The 25,803-nt window shown below is 35.5% G+C and overlaps 1 protein-coding gene across 3 annotated transcripts; it reads left to right on the forward strand.

Moving 5' to 3' along the window:
* The first annotated feature begins 16,169 nt into the window (after positions 1–16,169).
* TMEM17 (transmembrane protein 17) lies at positions 16,170–21,811 on the forward strand. 3 transcript variants are annotated; one of them, XM_039887035.1, is made up of 6 exons: positions 16,170–16,349; positions 16,811–16,818; positions 18,025–18,070; positions 19,571–19,674; positions 19,832–19,945; positions 20,872–21,811. In XM_039887035.1, the coding sequence occupies exons 1-6, from the start codon at positions 16,250–16,252 to the stop codon at positions 21,148–21,150; spliced, it is 651 nt and encodes a 216-aa protein (XP_039742969.1). In that variant the 5' UTR covers positions 16,170–16,249; the 3' UTR covers positions 21,151–21,811. The 3 variants fall into 3 exon arrangements, with proteins under 3 accessions (XP_039742969.1, XP_039742970.1, XP_039742971.1); XM_039887036.1 differs by having other exon boundaries at positions 16,814–16,818; positions 20,872–21,699; XM_039887037.1 differs by lacking the exons at positions 16,811–16,818; positions 18,025–18,070 and having other exon boundaries at positions 16,175–16,349; positions 20,872–21,699.
* The last annotated feature ends 3,992 nt before the right edge of the window (positions 21,812–25,803 follow it).

The following is a 25,803-nucleotide window of genomic DNA, read 5'->3' on the forward strand; positions in this document are numbered from 1 at the left end:
TGACCCCCTACCATAGGTAAAGCCAAGTATTTCAACTATGCTTTCCAAGCAAACTGGAAAAAGTGAGGAGGATAAAGATTCTCAGATATAACCTCAGAGAACACTGATATCTAAGGAGGGCCCAGATGACTGAGTTTTTGAAGAAATCTGAGGACAACTGGCCAGCAAGGTTAAGATGAAGGAAAATCAGAAGAGAATGGAATTTAAAGGAGGAGTTAAAGAAAGGCATGGTCTATAACTTTAAATTCTTGTTTTAAGATAGGCAGAAAGATAAAAAGTAAGATAAAGGCAGAAAAATGTCCATTAGATGTGGCAATAAGAAACTGTTAGCCTCAGCACCAGACATTACAGAGAGGTAGTGGGGGCAGAAGCCAGACTGAAGCAGTCAGTTAAGGAGTAAGTAGAAAATAAAAGAAACAGCAAGTATGGTCCCCACTTATAAAAATAAAAATCCTTATAACATTGCCTTTCAAAATTAATGTTTCCCATTAATTTTTGTGATTTGCATATTTGTGGGATTTTGTATGTGGATGATCATATATCATCTGTGAATAATGAGAGGTTTGCTCCTTTCTAACCATGCATATATACTTTCTTTTATTCTTGTTTTATTGAGCTGGCTAGGTTCTCTAGTACGATATTAAATAGACGTAATAATAATAGACATTCTGTCTTTTTCCTAATCTTATAGGGAATAATATTCAATGTTTCATCAAGTATTATGTTTACTGTATATTGTGGTAGATATCCTTTAGCAGATTAAGAAAGTTTCCTTCTATTCTTATTTTAATTATTACTACCAAGAATGTATGCTGAATTTTATCATTTTTTGCACCTATTGAGATGATCATATAATTTTTTGCCTTTAATATAATAACTTATTTCATTAAGTGAATATTTCTAATATTCATCCAACTTTTCATTCCTAAAGCAAATTCACTCTGGTCATGATTTATTCATTTTTCCATACACTTCGGGGTTTAATTTGCTAACATTTTGTCTAGATTTTTTGCATCATTGTTCATTAATGAGATTGGCCTCAAGTATTAAAATTATACTAACTTCATAAAATGAGCTGGGGGATGTTTCCTCTTTTTTGTCTTTGGAATAGTTTGTAAAAGACTGGAATTATATATCCCTTGAATAGTTATTAGAACTCAACAGTAAAAATATCTGGTCTTGAGGAACTGTTGTCGGTTGGAAGAGATTCCTGGTTGGATCCTGGATAAGAATAAGGACATTAATGTGAAAATTTGCAAAATTAAATGTAGTCTGAAGATTAGTTAATACTATTATATCAAAATTTACTTCTTAGTTTTGATTAATTATGGTTATCTGAAATGTTAACAACAGAACTGGATGAAATGTATACGAAAACTCAGTACTATTTTTAGAAATTTTCAGTAAGCCTAAAATCATTGCAAAATAAACATTTATTTTTAAGTGGGGGCAAGGGCGGAGGTTGAATGAAAAGGAAAGGCCAGTGCTGACAATCATTGAAGCTGAGTGGTACTCAGCTCATTTTATGATTCTACTTTTCTGCATGACTGAAAATTATTGCAATAGAAAATTTTTAAAGGAAAACAGCCACAACAAGAAAAATGGTCTGGTCTTGGTTTTTATCTTGTAACATAATTTTAAATGACTGATTTATTTTCTTTAATTTTTTGAGCTTTTATTTTAAAGAAGTTCTGTAAATTATATTTTTGTAAGAATTTATCCATTTCTCTGAATGTTCCAGTTTAGTACTGAAGTTGTTTGCAATCCTCCTTATTAACCACTTAATTGTCTGCATCGATTGTAGTTGTGATACCTATTTTATTCTAAAATTTGCCTGCAAAAGTCTTTTCAAAGAAAGAATTGTAGTTTTTAATCTTCTCTTTTGTATTTTTTTCTATTTCATTGATTTCTGCTGTTATCTTTATCATTTCCACTCTTTTATTTTATTATTATTTTTCTAACGTCCTAGCTCTTTATTTGCTCGCCTTCCATCTTTCCTAATGAAAGCATTTAAGGATATAATTTCTCACTAGATCTTACTTTATCTGCATTGATTGATAGAATTTTTGTTGTCACACATTCTAAGTATCTTCTAATTTCCATAATTTTTCTTTGACCCATAAATTGTTTAGAAGAGGCTATCTTAATTTTCTATATATGGGCCTTAACTAGTTATCCCTTTGTTACCAATTTTTAACTAAATTGCATTATGATCATAAACTGTGGTTTGCATGATTTCAGTCTTTTGAAAATTGTTGATATTTGCTTTATAGCTCAGCATGTGGTCAGTTTTCAAAAATACTCCGTGTTGGTTAAGAAGAATGTGTAGTCTGTAGTTATTAGGTGCAATGTTCATATACTTATTCAATTAGAGCCAGCTTATTCTGTTGTTCTAATCTTCCATCTCTTTGTCTGATTTTGTATGCTTGATCTAAGTACTTATAAGTTTAGAGAACTCTTACGTCTTTCTGGAGAATTGAACCTTTTATCCTTATGAAATAATTCTCTTTAAAGCTTTCCGTCTTAAGAATTATTTTGTCTGATACTAATATAGCAATACCAAATTTATTTTGGTTAGTGTCTGCATGGAATAATTTTTTCACACTCTTACTCTTGATTTTTTGAATCCTTATGTTTTAAATGTGACTTAGAACATAGCTGAATTCTTGAAAACAATGTATATGTATATACATACACACCATCTATAAATTTTTGCCTTATAAGCTGGGCACTTAGCCTGTTTTTGCTTATTTTAATTGCTGATATATTTGAATTTATTTCTACCTTCTTATTTTGTGCTTTTTATGTGTCTTGAACCTTTAATATTTATTTTTTTCTGTTCTCATCAACTTTTGATTGATTATTTTTCTTTTTCCACTTTTCTCCTTTTTAGTTAAGAAGGTATACATCCTTTTGATAGTCATGCTAGAAATCTTAATTTAGATATTTTATATATTTACTATTCTACCAAACAATAAAAATGACAGAACACTTTAACTCTTATCATTTCCCTCCCAACTTACACACTATATAGATAGTTGTATATTTCATTTCTAGCTTGTTTTTTAACCTCTTAAGGGAATATTCTTGTTGTTGTTAGCCAATAATGATTTACAATTAACTACATATTTAGCACTTTCCTTGCTCCTCATGCCTTCATTCATCTCTGACCACTTTCTTCCTGCCTAGAGAGAAGATTTTAGAATTTCCTTTAGTGAAATAATTAGCGAAATTATTCTATTAGTAGCAAACTGTTTTTTGAAGATGACTGATTTTTTCCATTATTCTTTAAAGATAACACACAGATTTATATTGGCAGTAATTTTCTTTCGGCATACTGAAGATGTAAGATTTTTTCTGACTTCCATAGTTGTTAAGAAGTCCAAATGTTGTTCTACTGAAATCTGTCTTTTCTTTCTCGGGCTGCTTTTAATTTTTTTCTCTTTGTTTTTAGTATTATTTGATATTTGCTTTATAAGTCAGCATTAATTAGTTCTAGTAGAATGTGATTGAGTATACATTTCCTTTTATTTATCTTTATTGAGACTGTTGGGCTCTTTGAATCTGTGGTTTGGCACTTATTGGAAATTCTCAGCCATTATCTGTTCAATTATTGCTTTTACCCCTTCTTTCCTCTATTGTCTGCCTGGAATTCCAATTAGATGATTGTTGTATTCCTTACAACATCTCCATGATTTATAACCTCTCTTTCATATTTCTATATCTTTGGGCTACATTATGTAAAATTTTTTTGGTTTGTCTTCCCTAATCCATTCTCCAGCTGTGGTTATTCTGCTATTGCATCTTTAATCTCAAACATTATATTTTAAACTTCTAGTGGTTCTTTGAGTCTTTTTTAAAATTTGCTGGGTCATGTTTTATGTATATTGTCAATCTCTTCTCTTATTTCTTTAAAAATATTTAACATACTTATTTTATATTCTGTGCCTGGTAATTATAATAGCTAATGCTTTACAGTCTGATTCTGTTGTTTGTTTTTTCTGCTGGCCCTTTCTCATGGTATATTATTTCCTTTTATATTTTGTGATTTTAACCATGCACATGTATTTCTTTAGAGTTTATTGATAAAAATTCTTCGAGGCCTGTGTTGAAGATGGGTACCTCCAGGACAGATTTGCATTTGTTTCTGCTAGGTGCCTGGGAACTACATATAAAAATTTACTTTAAACTTAATTCTTGACTTGACTTTTTGGACGCCTAGGTGTACTGTGAATTAAGGCTGCAAACTTGTGTGAGTGCCAGCTATGTTACAAATTCTTAGGGGATAATTTTTCTCTCACTCCATTTAGAGTCAATTCTCAGCACAGGTAATTTTCCTTTCAGTTTTCTGGGAGTAGAGGAAAGATGGTAGGTTTGTTTGTAGTTCATCCTTACACAAGTCTTTTGAGAACCCAGCTTTAAGCAGAGGTGAACAGGTCCACAATTACACTTCTCACTTTGAGCATACTTTGACTGCTGCATTCATTCACTTAACAAATGCCCTCAAGGCAAAAGCAGTAATCTCCAGATTATTGCTTATTTCCTGAGTTCCCACTTGCATTTATTTAGTTCTTGACCTCTCAGTATTCCTTACCAGAAAAAAATGCATTTCAAAAGATTTAAAAAAACTTCATCAACTAATTTTAGTTGCTTTCAGTGATAAAATTATTTAAGATATCTGTCACATTGCCAGAAATGGAATTCCCTCTGCCTCTGCCTGAGGGTTAAGGATCGATCTCAATGCTTCCTTCCTGGGTCTTCTTCTCTCCTTATTCTACCTGCTCTCTCTCCCTAGAAAATTTTATTCAATTTTCACTACTATGGTGCTCCTTACCAATTATTCCCTGAACTGTTTCCTATGGCTGCTGAAACAACTTTACCACAAATCTGATGGTTTAAAACAACATACATTTATTTTCTTACACTTCTAGATCCAGAAGTCTAAAATCAGTTTCACTGGGATAAAATTAAGGTGTTAACAGGGCTGCTTTGTCCTGGATGATGTAGAGAATTCCTTTCTTGCTTACTCCAGCTTCTGAAGGCTTCCTGCATTCCTTAAATTATGACCCCTTCCTTCCTTGAACACTCCAGAATCTTGCTTCCACCCTTACATCTCCTATTCCCTATTTCGTAGTCAAATCTCTCTCTGCTTCCCTCTGATAAAGACACTCAGATTATATTTAGAGTCCACCTAGACACTCTGGGATAATCTCTCTATCCAAGATCCCTGACTTAATTATATCTGCAAAGTCTTTTTTTGCCATATAAGGAAAGATTCACAGGTTCCAGGGATTAGAATCTAGGTATCTTTGGGGACTATTTCAGCCTACCATGACTCTCAATCCTGATATCTAGACTCAAATTTTCAGTTTCCTTCTCAATCTTTCCTATTAGATGTCCCCAAGGCACTTCAAACTCATTTTATTTAAAACTGACCTATATTTATCAGTTCAGTTAGAGACACCATCATCTTCCCAAGGATCCAATTTCAAAGTCTGTATACAATGCTTCTCTTTCACTCTTTACATCCAATTGGCCACTGAGTTCCTGTCTAGTTTGCTTCTAAGAGGTCTCTCAAAACCAGTCCCTTTTAATCTTCTTCTCAAATCCTTTCCTTTTCTGCCACTACTTTCCAGACCTCGTTATCTGCAGTAATTGTGACCTAACTGAACACCTTACTTCCATTTTTCTTCCACCTAAAGTTACCCTGCTGTCTTGAATTCTCTTTCTAAAACCCAAATGACTGTTACTCTCCTGTCAAAATCTCCTCAATGGTTCTACCTTTGTCTACTGATTAAAATCCAAAATCATTCAAGGCTCTTTGCAATCTGGTCACAATGTTAGAACAGTCCCATTGCTGCCATGCCCTACCAAGTATCATATGTTCTAGCCACCCTAACTATATCCTATTTCCTGAACAAGCCATGCTGTCCCTGCCTCAGGGCCTTTACACATTCTATTCCTTCTGCTTTGTGAAAGGATTTCAATCTAAAATGAAACTGAAAAATATGAAATGGAGAATCTTATGCATACATCCTCAAGAAAATGAAACTTAAAGACTGAGAGACCAATTTCTTATAAACACTTGATTTAACAGAAACTTGATACTTATCCCTCAACCAATAAAGGTCTGCCAAGAACCTCTCTCTATCCTCAAGCCAATGAACTTCTACTTAGACTCTAGCTAAATTCCCCCTCTTTGCACTCCTTGCATGTAAACACAGCCTGCCTCAGACTTTCAATGAACTTGCCTAAAGGTTGCTACAGTTTGCATGTCCTGCATTGCAATTCTTCTACTATCCCCAAACAAACTTGGTTTTTTGGTAATTTGAGCTTGCCTTGGTTTATCTCTTATTTAGGTTGACAGCTTGGAAAATCTTTCCCTATCATCAACCTAAAAACGTCTTTCTAACCCTTTAAAAATCAGTTGAATTCTTTAGATATTGATTCAATTATTTAACAATATTTACTGAGAGCCAAATATGTCAAGGACACTATGGAAAGCATTAGGTATAAAATGGTGAACAAAATGTAAAAAGATCTTTCTCTCACAGGACTCAGAGTCTATAGGAGGATACAGACAAGTTAACAGGCAGTTATAATGTCATTTAAATGCTCTTATAGGGAAAGCACAATATGATATAAGAATAGACACGAGGGAAAACAAGTCCAGATGAGGACCTGTCGAGAGATGACAGCTAATCTGAAATCAAGCTATGAGTTAGAACTAATGATGGGAAGGGGGATTAGAAAGAGAAAGTGTTCCATGATGAAGATATGCTACGGTCTGAATGTTTAGGCTCATAAGAAGAAGCTAGACAGAGAAAGAGGTTAAAAGTAGGTAGGGGAGAGTGAGGAACAATGAAGATAATGAGTTTCTGAAGAAAAAAGGAAAGGATGAATTCCAGGTAGATAGGTTAGATTCAGTCTGAAGGAGGGACTTGTCTTCTACTGAAACAATAACATGATTACTTTCCTATTTCAAAGATGATATAGATTATTCCAAAGCATGGCTGCCTACTTCTTTTGCATTACACTATCTTTATCTGATAAACTTTAATTCAATTTAAACCTTGATATTTGATAACAAATATAATGTGCCCCTCAGCTAATTGATGCTGCTGTGATATTAAGACTGGAGTCCTTCAAATGTTTGCTTGATGGCCTGTGAAATACATGTGTTTCTCAGGTAAGGGAGAAATAGGGAATTATCATTAAATCTCAGTATAGCAAACTGGCATTATGTGACCTCATCTGCCTATTTTAGGGAAGTCAGCAAGTCATTTACTGCTTGTGGTCTGTTTCTCATTTTTAAACTGTGTCTAATATGATAAGCATTTATGACATAGTTTATTCCTGGATATAGGTTACAAGTTGAGCTTCCAGAAGTTAAACCTTTATTATCTATAAGGTTATAAATGATGACAGTGTTCCTGAAGACTCATTTTGTACTATAAAATACCAAAGTCAATCACAAAAAGACAAATACATGCTTTTACAATGATTTTCTAAGTCTACAAAGAAAACATCAATGTTTTAAATGGTCCTCTTGGAGGATTCTTATCAACTGGCTGAAGTTTCTTAAAATACCAGCCCAAAGGAGTTCTAACTAAAGAGATTATGTTTTCCTCCCTAATGCAAGTAAATGCTTCAAGTGCTCTAAGGACCTTCAACCTGTGATCAAAATTAAGGCCATCTTTCTGAAAACTATCATTGCAGATTCAGTGAGTAGAAATTTCTTTGAATGTTAAAGTTTTCCTTATTGCTATATTCTCTTCCTTTTATCCTCTTCCTGCACCTCCTCATCTTCCCATTTCTGCTGCTGATTTTATCATCATTAAATACCCATAGCACACAGTAGCTTTCATCTTTAGCAGACTTTGTGGGCAAATTATTTGATGTTACTCTACTGGTTCTTGTAGCTTCTTCCCTAAACGTTTGCCAACTATATTCCAAAAGTGATCCAACTAGCTTTTGCTTGCAATAAAAACCTCTTCCTTTGATGTCTTAAGGTAGCTATTTTTCAATATAAATGGACAATGCTTTTGCAAGAGCATTGCCTAATTCAGATGCATACGTATTTGCTGCATCTACATCTGCATCCATAAAATCAAAAGTTTTTCTACTTTACTCCCAGCACCAATCAATGTAAGAACAGCTTCAGTTTTCCTGTCACTTATGATGAGAGTCCTAGGCAGTCACAATGGCAAGATTTAGCCAATACTGGGGAGAGTCATATTTACAATAATAAAAGTCATAAAAGCAGTGGTCTAAAGTGAAGCTATTGTGAGTCAGGAACCATCTGTACCCTTCTATCCATGTTTGTTGTGAGGATTAAGAGCATAAAATGCTTTAAAAACTGTAAAACTTTATACAAATGGGAGGAATTATTGTAATCCAAACCTGTATAATATATACAAAAACATACAAACCAAAGAGCACTAATGCACTTTTCATACAGATCTGTGTCGTTAGAATCTGAAGCATTTCTTTTTCCTAAAAATCACAAGCTTCTTGCTGAGTTAAAGAAGCATTTGAGTCACCATAGAAGAGTAACACCACATGAACAAAACACCTATGAATAGGAAAAGAGCCATTTTCCCTCCAGCCTTCTCCCTTCTCCTCTCTATCCTTATACATTGCCCACTGTCTTTCCCTGTGGCCTTTTGTGGGACTCACTGCCACTCCAGAATGACTTCTCTCGCCTTTGAGTTTACAGGCTTGAATATTTCTGATAAACACCTAAGAAAATACAAAACAGCACTGTACCATTCAAATATGAACCAGTCTTCTACCTCAGTGACAGACTGTTAAATAAAAAAGTTTGCCCCTCCCAAAAGCTTTTAAAGGATCAGTATTCCTTTTATTTATGTACAAAAGAAAGAAAATCCCAACTAACTTGTTATAAACATAGCCATTGAAATTCAAGTACGTTCTGAAAAAAAAGTCAAGAGATTGTTTTTTTCCACAGGACCCCCTTATTAATGCCTCGTGTGACTTTTGGGAAGGCTTCTGGCAATAGAATGCTTCAGAAATTCAATCTGAGTTTTGCTGTTCCACCTACTCTAGTAGTGCCCAATCAGAGCAGATAAATGAAGCCTCAAAGCAGTTGCCAAGCCATTTCTCCCTTAAATTTCCAAAGATTAACATAAGATGAGGATATGAGGTATATTCATATGTATTAATTCAATAATGTTTATTAAATCCTAACAATATCTACACATGTTCTCCCCTTCTCTTAGCTGCCTATAATTTGCTTCTAGTATTTCTTACATCACTAGAACAACAGCTATAATAACAACCACAGGAATTTTCACTAGAAGAAACATAATCAGTAGCTCTCATAATTCTGCTTGAAAGCTAAAATAAGGAAAGGCATTTCATGAAATATATTTCCCTTGAGTCCTACCATGATTAATCTCCATGCTCATTTGTATCGTTAGTTACTTAGAAGATCATTTACAGATTTTTTGAATCTCTATCAAAGACCAACCTGGAAGACATGGACTTTTAGATATGACTTTGGTATGATATTTCATAGTTTACAAAACACCTTCACATTTACGATTTCATCTGCATAAAAATAACTGTTGGGTAGATAGGTATATTGTAGAAGAACAAACTGAATCTCAGAAAATTCAATTGACACAGCTAGAAAGTAGCAATGCTCAAAACCAGACTGTCTGACTTTTAACACCCCATGGTTTTTTAGGTAGATGAATACAAAGATAATAGGACATAAAGAATGATAATATGAGCAATATTCAACTATAGAGAATATAGGAAGAAAAGAGGATGAGAAAAATATATTTAAAAAATAATCCTGATTTTTTTATACACACACATCACTGCTTATAATTTTTAAAATTACAATCTTTTTCTTCCATTAGGTCTGATGGTATTAATAAATTTTTAAAAACCATTTAACTAATGTATGTTTCTATTGATTTATTTATGGTGTTATTAACACTGGAGCTGCTCATAGACTATCTTCTCACACATAATAATTGTTATTTACTTACTGATGGCAAAGCTCTGTGGATGTGACTAAAGTGTCAGTGACATAAAGAAAAGCCTGTTTAAATGATCTGCAAAGCAGGGCCACAGCTGTAACTTTGCCCTGGCAGAGCCTGTCAAGTAAATAGCATGATCTTTTCAAACACAGCCATGTTATTTTCTTCCTGGCATTTGTAATTTGTTAAAACTCTCAGTGTGCATGCCTCCCTTCCTAATAACAATGGCAAATGGCCAGTCTCTCTACTTATCTCTTGCACACACATTACATCTATGTATATTTGATCAAGTTTCTATATTTGAAGGAGATATATATGTATATTAAAGAATGTGCGTAGCCGCAAATTTTAAACAGCATTCTACGACTGGTATGGTATAACCTATAACTAAGTGATGCAACACTCAAAAAATGCCAAATAAACAATTTTGTTTGAGATGCTATAAAAATAGCCCAAGATTAACTGCTGGATCTGCTTAGGAAAAACAACAACAACAACAACACCATGATGCTTCAAAACTGCTGATATTCGGTTTTGTAAGACATACGTCTGATATTTATAGGCTTAGTCTTATTGCCAGCGCACCAAAAACATCTGAGATCTCAGCCATTGTCTACCAACGTAGTTGTACCTTGGTAGATATGTGAATATCCAACAGCTTTCTAATTTAGAAATGATGGGTGAATTTTTAATAACTTTTATTTTATTCATAACTTAAATATTAGATATTAAAACAGGGGCCATATAACATCACTGCCAACAAAATTAATTTTTAATATAAATCCCTTTGGAATGACTTTTCTCCCCATATAATTATACAACTTCAGGATTTAACAAAATCTTGAATGTTATTGAAGCCAATCCCTCTCTCCAGACAATTCAGTGCATTAACTAAGAGTTGGAGCTCTGGAAACAGACAGCCTAGGCCTGAACTCAGGCTTGCTATGTAAAACCAGGTAAGCCTTTAGGCTCTTTAAGTTTCTGTTTCACTTGTCAAGTGATGATACAATAGACTATCATTCATTGGGTTGCCATGATTATATGAGATAGTGCCTGGCTCAGTATGTGCACACAATAGATGCTCAAGAAATATGAGCTTTTTAGTTCCTACAGCATTAGGAAGTCTACAATATTCCACCACATAGTCATTTAGCCTTTGGTTGAAAACTTCCAGTGACAAAGAACTTTCCGCCTCTTAAGGCATCCTTCTCACAATTTTGAATCACTCTCTTGAAAGTTCTGCTAGAGCTTAAATCTCTCTTCCTCTTGCCTCTTAGTGACCCCTATTATATTTCCTTGGACTCTTCACTCCACATAACAATTTTTCCTTTAAATAGCTTCAAACAAGTTAATCTGGCTCTTTTTTTCCCTCCTATGAGTTTTTCCCAAGGTGAAACAGTTCCAAATCTTTTCCTCACATGCCATGTTTTCGAAGACCCCTCCTCATCACCACCATAACTATTCCCCTATAAATCTCTGTGTTTACATCCACACAATACTCTTAAAATGTGATAACACAGCTAAGGAAATGGCCCAGGTGAGGTCTAAGAAGTTAAAAGCATATGAAATTGTAGTTCTGAATATTGACAGTTTTATTTCTTCATTTCTGATCCTTATACCTTCATTCCTTCTTGCCTAATTCAATACTGAATAAGGTTGAGGCAGGGGGTACGAGGGTCATAGTTGGTATCCTTGTCTCTTTTATTTTAAAAGAAATACTTTTATCAGCAATCTTTGCCATGTCAAGCAAATTTTGGTGAAACTTTTGCTAGGCCTATTGGAAATGCAGGTTTGGTTATAGGAAGGATAGAGGTTTTCCAAGAAATGTTTAATGCCTGTCATGTGCATATCAGACAACACCCAAGAAGCTGTTGAAGCTGTACTTTTTTTTTTTTTACCTTGTTTCACTATGAAATTGTCTGCCTTATCTTGAAGATGAGAAAGTACTTTTGATTATTGTCGATTATTGTTGAAATATTAAAATAAACAATCTCAAGCACATTTAAATCAAACATACCCCGAAGTCTGGTTCCTTTGACAGAGTTGTGGAATTATAGCTTTCCTGATCTGGATCCTAAGTTTATTAACAAAGCCTAAGATCCCAATAGTTTTTTGGCAGCCAAACCACACTAATGCTGGCAACCTCAAAGCTCCCCTCATCCAAAGGTTATGTAATCGATATTCTAAATCCAAGTGTTGGTCTTTAGTCTATTCATATTAAATATGATATGATAGGAGCTTCTGGTCAAGATGGTGGAGGAGGTAAACGCTGTGCTGGCCTCCTCTCACAACCACATCAAAATTACAACTACAGAACAGCCATCATTAGGAGACACTTGAAGTCTAGCTGAACAGAAGTTCTACAGCTGGGGACACACAGAGAGGCCACCTCTAGACTGGCAGGAGGTACAGATGCGGAGCAGGCTGATGCCACAACCACTAGTGGCGGTTGAGAATCGAGAGAAATATCTTGGTTGCAGAGATCCCCCAGAAGAGTGGGTGGTTCCAGACCCACATCAGGTTCCCCAGCCCAGGGTTCCAGTGTCAAGAAGAGAAGTCCTCATAATTTCTAGCTGTGAAAACCACTGGAGATTGTGGCTGAGTAAGACAAAGGGCCTCTGGAGTTTCAGATATTACTCTTAAGGGGCCCATACACGGACTTACTCACTGACTTACTCGCTCTGAGCTCCAGCACTGGGGCAGCAGCTTGAAAGTCGCCGGGGACAAATGAGGAGGAACCGAATTGTCTGGCTTCAGGGCAAGGGCCAGAGAGGCAGCTTTCTCCCAGACAGAAATGCTGACAGAAGGAATTGTTCCTTTGTTGATCCCTCTCCCTTCCTGGCGTGCAGACGCAGGTGGCCGCCATCTTAGAGCCTCTATCAACCAGGCTAACACAGGTTGCTCCGCCCTAATGATTCCCTGAGACCCCGCCCCGCCCAACTTGCAGGCCAACCCAAGCCACTTCCTGTCTTGGCTCATGCTACAGACATTCCTAAAATCTCACAAAGGTTCACAAAACCTAAACAAGTAGCATCTGGTCTCTTGCTGAGCAGCCCCAAGCCCAGCACCAGTGGTAGCCGGCCTTTGTTTACAGCTTGGCCTCTCGAGGTACATCCAAGCTCAGTGTGGGTGGTGGCCATCTATGGATTGCTTGGTGGCTCATGCCAAGTGCCTCTGGGTGGGACACAGGCTGTGGCTAAACTTGGCCTGTGGTAAGGCCCCTCCTAGTAGTCCCCGACCAGCATGCCCAGCGGTCGACTTCACTCTGAGCCAGGGCACCACTCAGGATCACATCTGAGGAGGACTCACCCAAAGGATGGACTGGGCAGGCACCAGAGCTCTGCTAAAGCAAATCCTACTTCATAGGGTTAGCCCTTGCACAATAGCTCCTCCACTGGTCATGATCAGTCTTCACAACAAATCTACCCAAGGGTCAATCTCTCTCAGTGACATGCAAACAGCAACCAAAGCTCAACTATAACAGGAAAGTACACACAGGCCATACATGGAACATATCTGGAACACCCAGCTCAGGTGACCAGGGAAGACTGTGCCACTGGGCCCTACAGCACGCCTACCACATAAAGTCACTCTAGTAAGACTGGAAGACATAGTAGTCCTACCTAATACATAGACATAAACACGGAAAGGCAGCCAAAATGGGGAGACAAAGAAACATGTCCCAAATGAAAGAACAGAACAAAGCTCCAGAAGACGAACTGAACAAAACGGAGACAAGCAATCTACCAGATGCAGAGTTCAAAACAATGGTTATAAGGATGCTCAATGAACTTAGGAGAAGAGTAGGGGAACTCAGTGAGAACTTTAACAAAGAGATAGAAAACATAAAAATGGAGTTATAAAACACAAAAAAAGAACCAGTCAGAACTGAAGAATGCAATAAATGAAATGAAGAATACATTAGAGGGAATCAACTATAGATTAGATGAAGCAGAGTACTGAATCAGTGATCTGGACAATAAGGTAGCAGAAAAAACCCAACTAGAACAGCAACAAGAAAAAAGAATCCCCCAAAATGAGGATACTTTAAAGGGCCTCTGGAACAACATTAAGCGTACCAACATTCACATCATAGGGGTACCAGAAAGGAGAGAAAGAGAGCAGGAAATGGAAAACCTATTTGAAAAAATAACGGCAGAAAATATCCCTAATCTGGTGAAGGAAGTAAACATACAAGCCCATGAAACACAGAGAGTCCCAAACAAGATAAACCCAAAGAAGCCCACAGCAAGATACATCATAATTAAGATGCCAAAGGTTAAAGACAAAGAGAATCCTAAAAGCAGTAAGAGAAAAGCAATTAGTTTCCTACAAGGGAGGTCCCATAAGACTGTCAGCTGATTTCCCAACAGAAACTTTGCAGGCCAGAAGGGATTGGCATGGAATATTCAAAGTGATGAAAAGCAAGGACCTACAACTAAGATTACTGTATCCAGCGAAGCTATCATTTAGAATTGAAGGACAGATAAAGAGCTTCCCAGACAATAAAAAGCTAAAGGAGTTCATTGCCACCAAACCAGTATTACAAGAAATGTTAAAGGGACTTCATTAAAAAGAAAAAGATTTTTTTAAATGTGAATAATAACACAGCAATAACTACATATCTGCCAACAATTACTTAAAATGTAAATGGATTAAATGCTCCAATCAAAAGATAGGGTGGCTGAATGCATAAGAAAACAAGACCCTTTCATACGCTGCCTACAAGATACTCACTTCAGATTGAAAGACACACATAGACTGAAAGTAAAGGGACAGAAAAAGATATTTCATGAAAATGGAAATAATAATAAAAAAAAACTGGGATAGCAATACTTATATCAGACAAAATAGACTTTAAAACAAAGGCTATAATAAGAAACAAAGAAGAACTCAGTAATCTCACTTCTGAAAAAATCTAAAACACTACTTCAAAGGGACACATAAATCCATATGCTCACTGAAGCATTATTTATAATAGCCAAGGTATGGAGGCAACCTGGGTGTCCATCAGTGGATGGATAAAGAAAAGGTGGTGCATAAATACAGTAGAATATACTCAGCCATAAAAAAGAATAAAATCTTGCCATCTGCAACAACGTGGATGTACCTAAAGGGTATTGCACTGAGTAGAGTAAGTCAGAGAAAAACAAATGCCATATGATTTCGCTTACATGTGGAATCCAAAGAACAAAATAAACAAGCAAAGAGAAACAAACTCATAGATACAGAGAACAAACTAAGGGTTGCCAGATGGGAGCAGGGTTCGGGGAGTGGGTGAAAAAGGGGAAGAGGTTAAGAAGTACAAATTGGTAGTTACAAAATAGTCATGGGGATGTAACATGTAACATATAGCATAAGGAATACAGTCAACAATAGTGTAATAACTATGTACAGTGTCAGATGGGTACTAGTTTTATCACTTTATCACTTCGTAACTTATATGTCTAATCACTATGTTGTACACCTGAAACTAATGTAATATTGTATGCCAATTATAATTAAAAAGTTAATAACTTATTTAAAAATAAAGTTTTAATTACATATTCAGATTTTTTTTAAAAAGTTAAAAAAGCAGCAGCGGCCTTGGCCACTGGCTTCTAATCAGTATCCCAAATTCATTTGAGAGATCTATTGTTTCCTTAAGCAAGTTTTGCTTTACTGATCTTCCTGGATTTGTCATTCCCAACTCCACAGTGCTTGTGCTATCTCCTCTCCCTTTCTGCTCTCCACATATTTACACACACACACACACACACACACACACACACACACACACTTTTGCTAGTTTTATTCCTATTTAGTTTTATTTGTTTTTTTATTTTACTTAAAGTTCATCTTTATCATCAAATATTCATTGGAAGCATGTTTTTTTAAGCTGCTGCAATGTAGTCCATCAAATGTGTGTATGTATGTACATGTATCTATATACATATAGTGAATATATATTATTAGGAATATTATATATTATACATACATATTTCTGGCATAGGAGCTAAACATTGGGATTTAAAACAGGTTTAAGGACTATGCCGTTTTGCACCCGCCTGAGGGATTTAGCGGAAACCTGCCTTCTGTTCATCCCTACCTTCCAGTGCACGGGCTCGCAAATAGCGCCTCACACGGCTGTGAGGCTGCGCGTGCGTGGGGGACCCTAGCACCACCCGGTTGCCGTGGGAACTGCAGCACGCTGCTGCTCCTGCAGACGCAGCTGGGAGCTATACCGAAGCCTGGGCATGGAGCTGCCGGATCAGGTTCGCCTGCGGCTGGGAAACTTCAGCCGGACCGTGTTCAGCGACTCCAACCGGACCGGGCCAGAGTATACCGAGGGTCCGGGTGAGTGATCAAGGCTCAGAGCAGGGAGTGAGTGTGGCCCGCCAAGGACCAAGGCGCAGGTTTTGGAGGGGCCAGATTTGCCCGTACCTAAAATGGTGGTTTCGCCTTCAGCTGGCTCGCCGCAGTGCGGGAAGCGCCTTAGAGGATAGGCCAGGTCATGGGCTGGGACTGGGTCGTATCTATGCCTTGATCCCCCCGCCAGTCCTGTGCTGATCAAGGAGCGGCATGGTTGGCGAACTGAAAGCAGGGCAACTGATGTGGCGTTAGCGTTCCTCAAAAAATAAAAATATAAAAGTTGCCACCGCAGCACATGTCAAGTCCCTCGCTGTCTGCGAAGCCTCGCGTTGCTTTTCCTCTGCGGCGTCAGCCCTGACTTTTCAGGCCTGGGTGGAGGGAATCGCCCCGTCCCACTGCCTATATCCCAAACCAATAAAATTTCTTTTCCTTTTCTCTTTTCCTAGCAGAACAAGTACGTTCCACCACAAGGCGGTTTTCTGGCAGAAGAGATGGAAAGAAGTTTTTTTAATGAGTCATTTTAAATCACTATCCACTCCAGAGTAACAGTGGCTACACTAGCATTACTTTCAACAGAACTCTCCCTTTCCCTGCCTTCTCTTTCCCCTCCCTGTATAAACTCTTTCTCTGAATTTCGTAGCAGAATATCACAATGCTACTACATTCAACATAAGACAAGTCAGAAGACAGTTTACTCCAAAACAGTTTCCCCATCTTAAATCGTGATGATAGACAACATATTGTCAACCAAACCCATGTAGTTTTTATCACCGAACTTTGCTGGAAGTAGAAATCTTTTCCTCTTGCTTGGTATAGGTTTTTGTTTGTTTGTTTGTTTGTTTTTAAGGGTCAGAGAAAGGTAAAGAATTCTCATAGTGTGCATTTTTTCAACTGATTACTTGCCTGTCCCCCAAATTTAGGCCTCTTCATGATTTAGGATGTACAGAGAAAAACATAATATGAAAAATTGGGTTTTTACATTTCTGATTCTAAAGTTAAGGATTAATAGGCTCTAAAATCTGATGACACAAGGTATCAGGGGTCAGCAGCCATTTTCAGTAAAGGGCCAGATAGTAAATATTTTAAACTTTGTAGACCATAAGTCTCTGTGGCAGCTATAGATAATAGACATGGCAGTGTTCCAATAAAACTTTATTTGTGGACACCAAAATTTGAATTTCATATGATTTTCAATGTCATAAAATATTTTTTTATTTTCCCCCAACCATTTAAACATGAGAAAAACCATTTTTAGCTCACTTGCTATACAAAATCAGGCAGCTGGCTGGTAGTTTTCCTACCCTTGATTTATATTATATAATGTTTCAATTTAAATTCCATTTATAGAACTCAACTTGTACTTTTGCAAAATTTAGTAAATTCATTTCTTGTGCTTTCCAGGTTCATTTACATATTAACTTGATTTTCAATTTCACGATTATAAGTTTTATCTACTGAAATACAGACGTGGCATAACTCTTAAGATGCTCATGCACAAAATTTTTAACAAAAACTTCCTTGCAAAATTTGACTATATTTTCTGCTCCAAAGTTATTAAAAATTTCAGCTTAATTTATCATTTTTCTTAATTTCTTCTGTATGTGTCTGACGTAGGTTTATTTGTACTGTAATTAAAAGTGTATCATTATCATGTCCACAGCTGACCAAGAGTTGTACTGTTGTTGTTATGAAAAAATTCCTAAGATGTGAGTTGCCTTCAGATTTTACAGATTTTAAGAATTAATTCCTTTATCAGTGGTAATTTAATAAACAGATGCAAACAAAAGTAGGTCATAATAACAATTTTAAAAATAGACTTAATAATCAGGCATATTCTTGGAACTAAAGGAAACCTTACTGCTGTGAGAACATTATTATTTCTTATATTTTTAAAATTATTAAATGACAGATAAAATGCTAAGTTGTAGAGAAAAAATTTTAAATCTGTTTTTAATTTATTTTAAAGCCTTTGTGAATTCTTACAATTAAAGCAATCGATTTCAAAGTACGTATCTGCTCTTAAATTGTTAGAATTCAGTAAAATTTAGGATGCATAAAAGCTCAATTTAAAAAATAAAATTCTTATTTTAGGACCCTTCTCCCTTACATAAAAGCGAAACATATTATATAATCAGCCTTAGATAAATGAAACCCATGTATCATGAATGGCTACACTGATAATGTTCTTATGACTGTGTTCATTAATTTATTCTTTCTGCTTACACATATTTGATATTTACCACGTGTAAAGCAAGATACTAGGTTCTATGAGGGTCTCATATTTGGGTAAAGTGGTGTTTGTGCTTACATTGAACCTGTATACAAGTGAAAGAAATGGAAAGTAGACATTTATTGAGTGCCTCTTAAATGCCAGGCATGTTGCTAAAGTGAAATATTTATATCATTTCTGTATTATCTCTAATTCTCACAAGCGACCTGTGAGGTAATTTTAATGTTACTATTTTACAAATGAAAAAATTGAGGCTCAAAGAGGTTAAATAACTTATCTCAAGTCTGGCATCCAGAGTTACAGGGGAGTTTGGGGAGTTCCAAGTTTACTTGGACTTCAAAGCTCATGATCTCTTCAGGACACCGGACTGTGTCTTGAGTGAGGGGAGTGTGGTTCTTTGCTAATAGTTCTTATACACAAGTTAGAGTGATAAGTGCCTAGAGGGCAAAGAGATTTCTACTGAGGTGGGAGAATACTTCAAGAAAGGATTTATGAAAAAAGTGGTATTGAACTGAGTATTAATGAATGGCTGGGACTGTGGTATGCTGTAAAGGAGTGTGTGTCTAATTATAATTCAGGGAGATTAGTTTTTGTGTGGGATTAATTTATATGTGAGAATGTAGCTTTCATGTATTTTATGTGTTTATTTTATAGCCTCTTAGAACTCTACAAAGGAGATAATTATTGTGTTTCAGTAGGATTCATATTGATATTCTACATTTATTTCAGTAGTGTGCAAAAAAGTCAGCTGTAAGGGCAGAATGACAAAGTTAATTGAAAAATATGAAACATACCCCCAAATAACCAATATATGAACTAAATAGTATTTTGATGACTATTTCCTTTTGTTGGCAATTATTATAAATAGACTTAAAATCTGAAGTTTTTTTGAACCAATACAATAGTTATTCTAAGGAACTAAAAGTTGTAGTCCAGGATGAAGAATTTGTTCCTTTTTTCTCTATTTCTTCTGTAGATAATGAAATGGTTTCCAGTTTGGCATTGCAGATGTCACTTTATTTTAACACTTACTTTTTCCCACTTTGGTGGGTGAGCAGCGTTATGATGCTTCAGATGAAGGTAAGTCCATGCTTTAATACTTCTACTGAGGTCTCTTCTGCGCATTCCTGGCATTGTTACATTGTCAATAAAATTGAAGTTCTTAGTATTCTTTGTATCTCAGGTCAGTTTTACTATATGTGAGATTTTACAAACATGTTTATTTTTGTTTTTTTAGTATTCGATCTTGCCTGATTACTACAAATTCATTGTGGTCACTGTTATCATCCTAATAACCTTAATCGAAGCTATCAGGTTGTATCTAGGCTACATGGGTAATCTACAGGAAAAGGTAGGTTCTTCTTTACTTTCTCTCAGTGCTACACATAAATGCAATAAGGTTTTCATAGTAAGGAAAAGGCAGTGAGATGTGGTGGAAGGACCAAAGGCCTGTAGTTAAGGCCTGGCTCCAACTTTACCACTTCTGTCACTGTGGTCTGTTTGCTTAATCTCTTGAGCCTTGGTTTCTTCATATGTGAAATGGAGGAAATGTTTACTTCGTGGATTTATTGGGATTAAATGAAATAATTTATATAAAGTACTTGAAAATAGTAGGCACTTACGAATTGATAACTTTGCCTCTGCTCATCAGTATTGAAAATACTTGGTCAATTAAACATGTCTGTTTGGATCCTGAATAAGAAAATGGGAGAAAATTATAAACTCATTTCCTATGCTGGTGACATGTCTTCTGCATCATCAACGCTGCCTAAGCATTTACAGTTTCCAGAGCTTAAGGATGATGTCTAAAGATGTATACGGTTTTCTAGGCCCTTCATAATTAGTCACCATCCAGCCTGTTTCACTGTATTTCTTGCTATTTCTTAAACCAAGCATCCATTCCAGGCTGACATGTTGATTCCCACATCTTTGCTTACTTACTTTGTTGCCTCTTCCTTTTTCTACCTAACTTTAAAAGCCTATATTCTGAATTCTTTGTTTTACATAGCCTAATCACTCTCTTGTCTTATTTCTTGTAGCGTTTAGTCTGTACCACTAAGTGGTGCATTTAATTATTTAGTAAGGTGTATTATTCTAGGATTGTTAGTTTTCTCTTCTAATCTAGACTGTAAATTCTCTGAGGGCAAAGGCCCTGCTAAACCCTTTTGAATTACAGAGTTCACACTGTAGGTTCACAGTAGTGCTAAGTCCTTGCTTATTTGTATAAACAAGAGTGTACTTCACTGATCTGATTACTCTTAATATGTGTCACTGCAGGTTCCTGAGTTGGCTGGCTTTTGGCTTTTGAGCCTTCTATTGCAGTTGCCTTTAATTCTTTTCTTGCTCTTTAATGAAGGCCTAACGAATCTGCCCTTGGAAAAAGCAGTACACATCATCTTCACTATGTTCCTTACTTTCCAAGTTGTTTCAGCATTTCTTACCTTGAGGAAAATGGTAAATCAGTTGGCAACTCGTTTCCACCTCCAAGACTTTGACCGGCTCTCTGCAAATAGAGGAGGCATGAGAACAATGAGATCCTGTATAGAAGAGATTTGACCCAGTGCTGTTGAGTGAAAATCTTAAAGATTATTCCAGAAGACTGTAATAGTTATGAAAACAGAGATCTAGCACGAGATAAAGGACAAATCAGGTTTTGGAATTGTATACCCTCCAGTTCTAAAACTCCAAATGTGGGGGCAATGATTAGACTGTACAGTACATGAAAGCAGTAAGTCAACTCTAAAGTCTTAATATTGTCCACCTAATGCCAAATATCTTAATTTTTAGGTTGTTGTTGACTTTCTCAGGTGTGTAGAATTCTGTGTTGGTGGTCACAGTTTACCAGCTTTATTGTAATATTTCTAGTTAGCACCTGTAACTAGAAATGTGTATATTTCTTTTAAACTTGGTTGGTAACCATATCTTGGCAGTACATCTGAAGCACATGAAAATGCTTGTCAATATTCTGGTGTATTAGACTGTATTTGTAAACCAAGACACCAAATGTTCATGTCTGCTAGGGTTAAATTCTAACCCTAGTCATATCTATTACACTGAAGTTAAGAAGAAAACAGGTGGATTATCATGGTACTTAGGAAATATTTTTATCACAAAATTATAACTTTTATAAAACCATATTCAGTATTTATGGTGATGGTGGTGTGCAAAATGTCTTAACAATAAATTATAAAATATTTTTATTAACATCTGCAACGAATCATTCTTGTCTTGTACAGTTCTTTTGAGCCATGGGTTTATTATTTTTATTAGTTACGAGGGAAGGAAGGAGAAAAATACATATTAGAGAGCCTTCTATGTAATGAGCACAGTACTAAGCACATTAATACTTGTGATCACATCTACTAAATTATTATTCACTGAAGAACTGCTTCATACTCAAAAAATTTACATGAACCTTGAGTTGAAAACCAGGGTGTCTATTAATACACAGTAAGAACTAAGGATCTATATTCGTGATCTTAAATGAGCATGTTCCCTTGCTAACAGGAAAAACCTATTTAAGGACATTTTGTTAAGAAAAAAATTGCTTGGATGTCTGAACATTATTTTTAAGTGATTATTGGATCTTGTTAAGGGATCTACAGTAGTCTCCCCTTATCTGTGGGGTATACATTCCAAGACCACCAGTGGATGTCCAAAACCTTAGATACTACTAAACACTATACATACTATGTTTTTTTCCTACACATTTAAACCTGTGATAAGGTTTAATTTATAAATTGGGTACAGTAAGAGATTAACAATAATAATGATATAGGATAATTATAACTATACTGTAATAGAAGTTATGTGAATGTGGTCTCAAAATCTTCCTGTACTGTATGCATATTTTTACTTAAAGGAAGCACTTTATGGCATATCTTTGGTGTATCTGAATTGTCAGCATCACTACTCTTGCACTCTGGGGCCATTAAGTAAAATAAGGGTTACCTGAACACAAGCACTGTGATGTTACAACAGTCTGATAACTGACTAATGGGTGGGTAGCATCTACTGAATGGAGATGCTAGACAAATTGATCATTCACATCCTGGGGAGGATTAAACAGGACAGCTCAAGATTGTATCACACTACTCAGAATGGCACGCAATTTAAAACTTAAGAATTATTTATTTCTGGAATTTTACAGCTAATATTTTTGGACTGTGGTTGACCACTGGTAACTGAAACTACAGAAAGCAAAACTGCAGATAAGGGGGGACAAATGTAATATTTCTTCTTTCCAAATAGGGAAATGTGGCCTTATGAGTAATGTATTTTACTAAGAAACAGTTGTAGTTACATTAAATATTGTTTTTTCCAGTTTTCTTCTCTATAATTCATACCCATCTTAAGATTTCCATGCTTTACCTTACTCATTCTTATATTGCTTAATTTTTCTAATTTTATAACTTTATAGACTTTCCAATGTTATTTAAATATAATAGTTTCTCATATTTAAATTGTACAATTCAATGAATTTTTTTCAATTATAGTTGGTATACAATAACATTAGTTTCAGTCATACAGCAGTGATTAGAGATCTATATAACTCACAAAGTGATCACCCCACTAAATCTAGTACCCCTCTTCCCCCTTACATATTACAACATTGTTGACTATGTCCCTTATGCTACACTTTATATCTCCATGACTATTTTGCAACTATCCATTTGTACTTCTTAATCTCTTTGCCCTTTTTCACCACGTCCCCCAAACCCCTCCTGTCTAGTAGCCCTCAAAATATTTTCTGTATCTATGAGTTTGTTTCCGTTTTTGTTGTTGTGTATTTTATTCTTCAGATTCCACATGTATGTGAAATCGTGATATTTGTCTTTCTCTATCTGACTGACTTCATTCAGCGTAATACTCTCTAGGTCCATCAAGGCAATATTTTTTTCCAATCTTTTCCTTTTAGTCTGTGTGTGTCTTTAACTCTGAAGCGAGTCTCTTGCAGGCAGCATGTGTAGAAGTCTTGTTTTCTTATCTATTTAGCCACACTATCTTTTGGTTGGAGCACTTAATTATTTCCCACTTGAGGTACTTGTTGATAGATATGTAATTATTACCATTTTTTATTCATGTTTTTGATACATATTTTTACTTCTTAAAGAAGTCCCTCCAACATTTCCTGTAATACTGGCTTGGTGTTGATAAATTCCTTTAGCTAATTTTTGTCTGGGAAGCTCTTTATCTATCCTTTGACTCTAAATGATAGCTTTGCTGAATAAAATATTCTTGGTTGTAGATCCTGGTTTTCATCACATTGAATATTTTGTGTTAATTTCAGTATTAAGAAACAGAAATAATAGTGACTGAGTACTCTTTCAGGTATTACATGTAGTATGGTAAAGCTGGAAGGAGGGGTGCATGAGAAGAAAGGGCACAGAATAAAGTAGAGAAGCTTGGAAGAAGCTAGTAAGCTAAGCTGAAGATTCTAATATTCTAAATCCCTGAATAGTTTAAACAGTAAAATATCACAAACAGATTTAGGTTTCAGAAAGACTTCTCCAAAGACAGTGTAGAAAATAGATTGAAAGGGCTGGACTAGAGGAAGAACTTGAAGTAACTTTAGAACAAGCTGGCCTGGATAAATTCAGTGACAGTTAAATAAACTTGAGTAGAACCTATTAAAGTTTTAAAAAATAATTTTATTTTATGTTCTAAAATAAGTATTGGAAGTTTTTTCCTTTTTATCCTTTTGAGGATAACACTCGATGGTAAACAAAATGACATACTAATTGTCTTATTGCACCCTCCCCCAAGTTAGATTATTGGACTTAAATAGAGCTCTATCTGAAATGGTCTTTTATAAATTTTATTTGCTATAACCTACCTAGCTGATTCCTAATTTTTATTAGTTAAGATGAGAAAATAAAAACTTAAATTTTAAACGGTCAAGATATTGAGAATAAAGGAAAGAAAAATCATCTATAATTTCACCACCCTAAAATAACTATTAGAAAATGTCAGGTTTCTTTGCAGTTTGCCCTTTGTAAATGCTTTTTAAAAACATAGTTGTGATCATCTATGTATCCTGCTTTTCAGAGAACATTACAAACATTTACCCATCTTTCTACACAGTCACATAATCGTCATCTTAAGTGATTATGCAATATTCCATCAAGTAGATAGATAGTAATTTAACTTCTTTCCTATTGCCAGATATGTGTCTTTTCTTCTTTTGCTTTTATACATACATTGTAATGAATATCTCATGTATATAGCTTTTTCCATACCTTAGGTGATTCTTTTAAATTAATAAGCTGGTTAAATTGCTGGATCATAAGATCTGAACATTTTTAAGGACTCTTGATGCATATTGCCAAATTATAACATCCACTTTCTGCCATTTACAACCCACAATTCTAAAGATAGTATAATGAAATTTCTGACTTATGGACTTTAGTTACTCACTCATCTTTGTGTTTCTGAGTAGCTACCACAGGAACTCTGAATCTCCCAAGGAGGGAAAAAAAAATCTAAAAGCTGCAAAAGGAGAAGTGCAAAGAATTAAAATTTTTTTTGAATTAAGGGAAAACTGATAAGAGACGGGAAAAGGATTAGGCAAGCTGGTCACAGTCAGCCACAGACAGGGAAATATGACACAATAAAAACTGGGTCATTGAGTTGGGACAGCCCTAGGACATAAAAAGACTGAAATGAAGTAAAGCTATGGATTACTTTGTTCTTGAATATTGAATTTTTTCAGAAGCATGGAGCATGAAATATTATAGTGATAAGCCAAGATTGGAAACAGCCAAGAAAAAGAAGTCTTTAAGGGATTGTTTAAAATGTGCTGAAGGAATAATTTGGTTTGGTCTTAAAAGGCTCAAAAAGTAAATTGACATAAAGCTTTTGCATAGAAAAATAGGCATGGAGGCAGAAAACAACGAGGCAAGTGGAATAGTTTACGCTTTAAATTTGTTACAGTGTAAAATGTTAGATTTTACTGCTAGAAAAGGTTTATCAGAAGACTTAAATGCTGTATTTTATAAGTGTAATTAACACTAATTTGTTATGGGTATATATATCTTTATTGTAGTTTTAAAAGACTTAATTGAGGGGTTTTAAGTCAATAAAAAACAAAACTGAATAGTTAATTATAAGAATCATTCTAAAAATCTCCCCTATCCTCAATGTTTAAGCATTTAAAAACATTCAGGCCCTAGAAAAATGTGTTTAAATACAGGTTTAACCACAACATTT

This window comes from Pteropus medius, unplaced genomic scaffold (genome assembly GCF_902729225.1).
Source record: "Pteropus medius unplaced genomic scaffold, Ma_sr-lr_union100, whole genome shotgun sequence".
In the NCBI taxonomy this organism is placed as follows: domain Eukaryota; kingdom Metazoa; phylum Chordata; class Mammalia; order Chiroptera; family Pteropodidae; genus Pteropus; species Pteropus medius.

Coding starts and splice junctions, on each gene's coding strand:
- TMEM17 (XM_039887035.1), top strand. CDS start 16,250: ATGGAGCTGCCGGATCAGGTTCGCCTGCGGCTGGGAAACTTCAGCCGG. Junction 18,071..19,570: donor TATGAAAAAATTCCTAAGAT/GTGAGTTGCCTT, acceptor TTTCTTCTGTAG/ATAATGAAATGGTTTCCAGT. Junction 19,675..19,831: donor TTATGATGCTTCAGATGAAG/GTAAGTCCATGC, acceptor TTGTTTTTTTAG/TATTCGATCTTGCCTGATTA.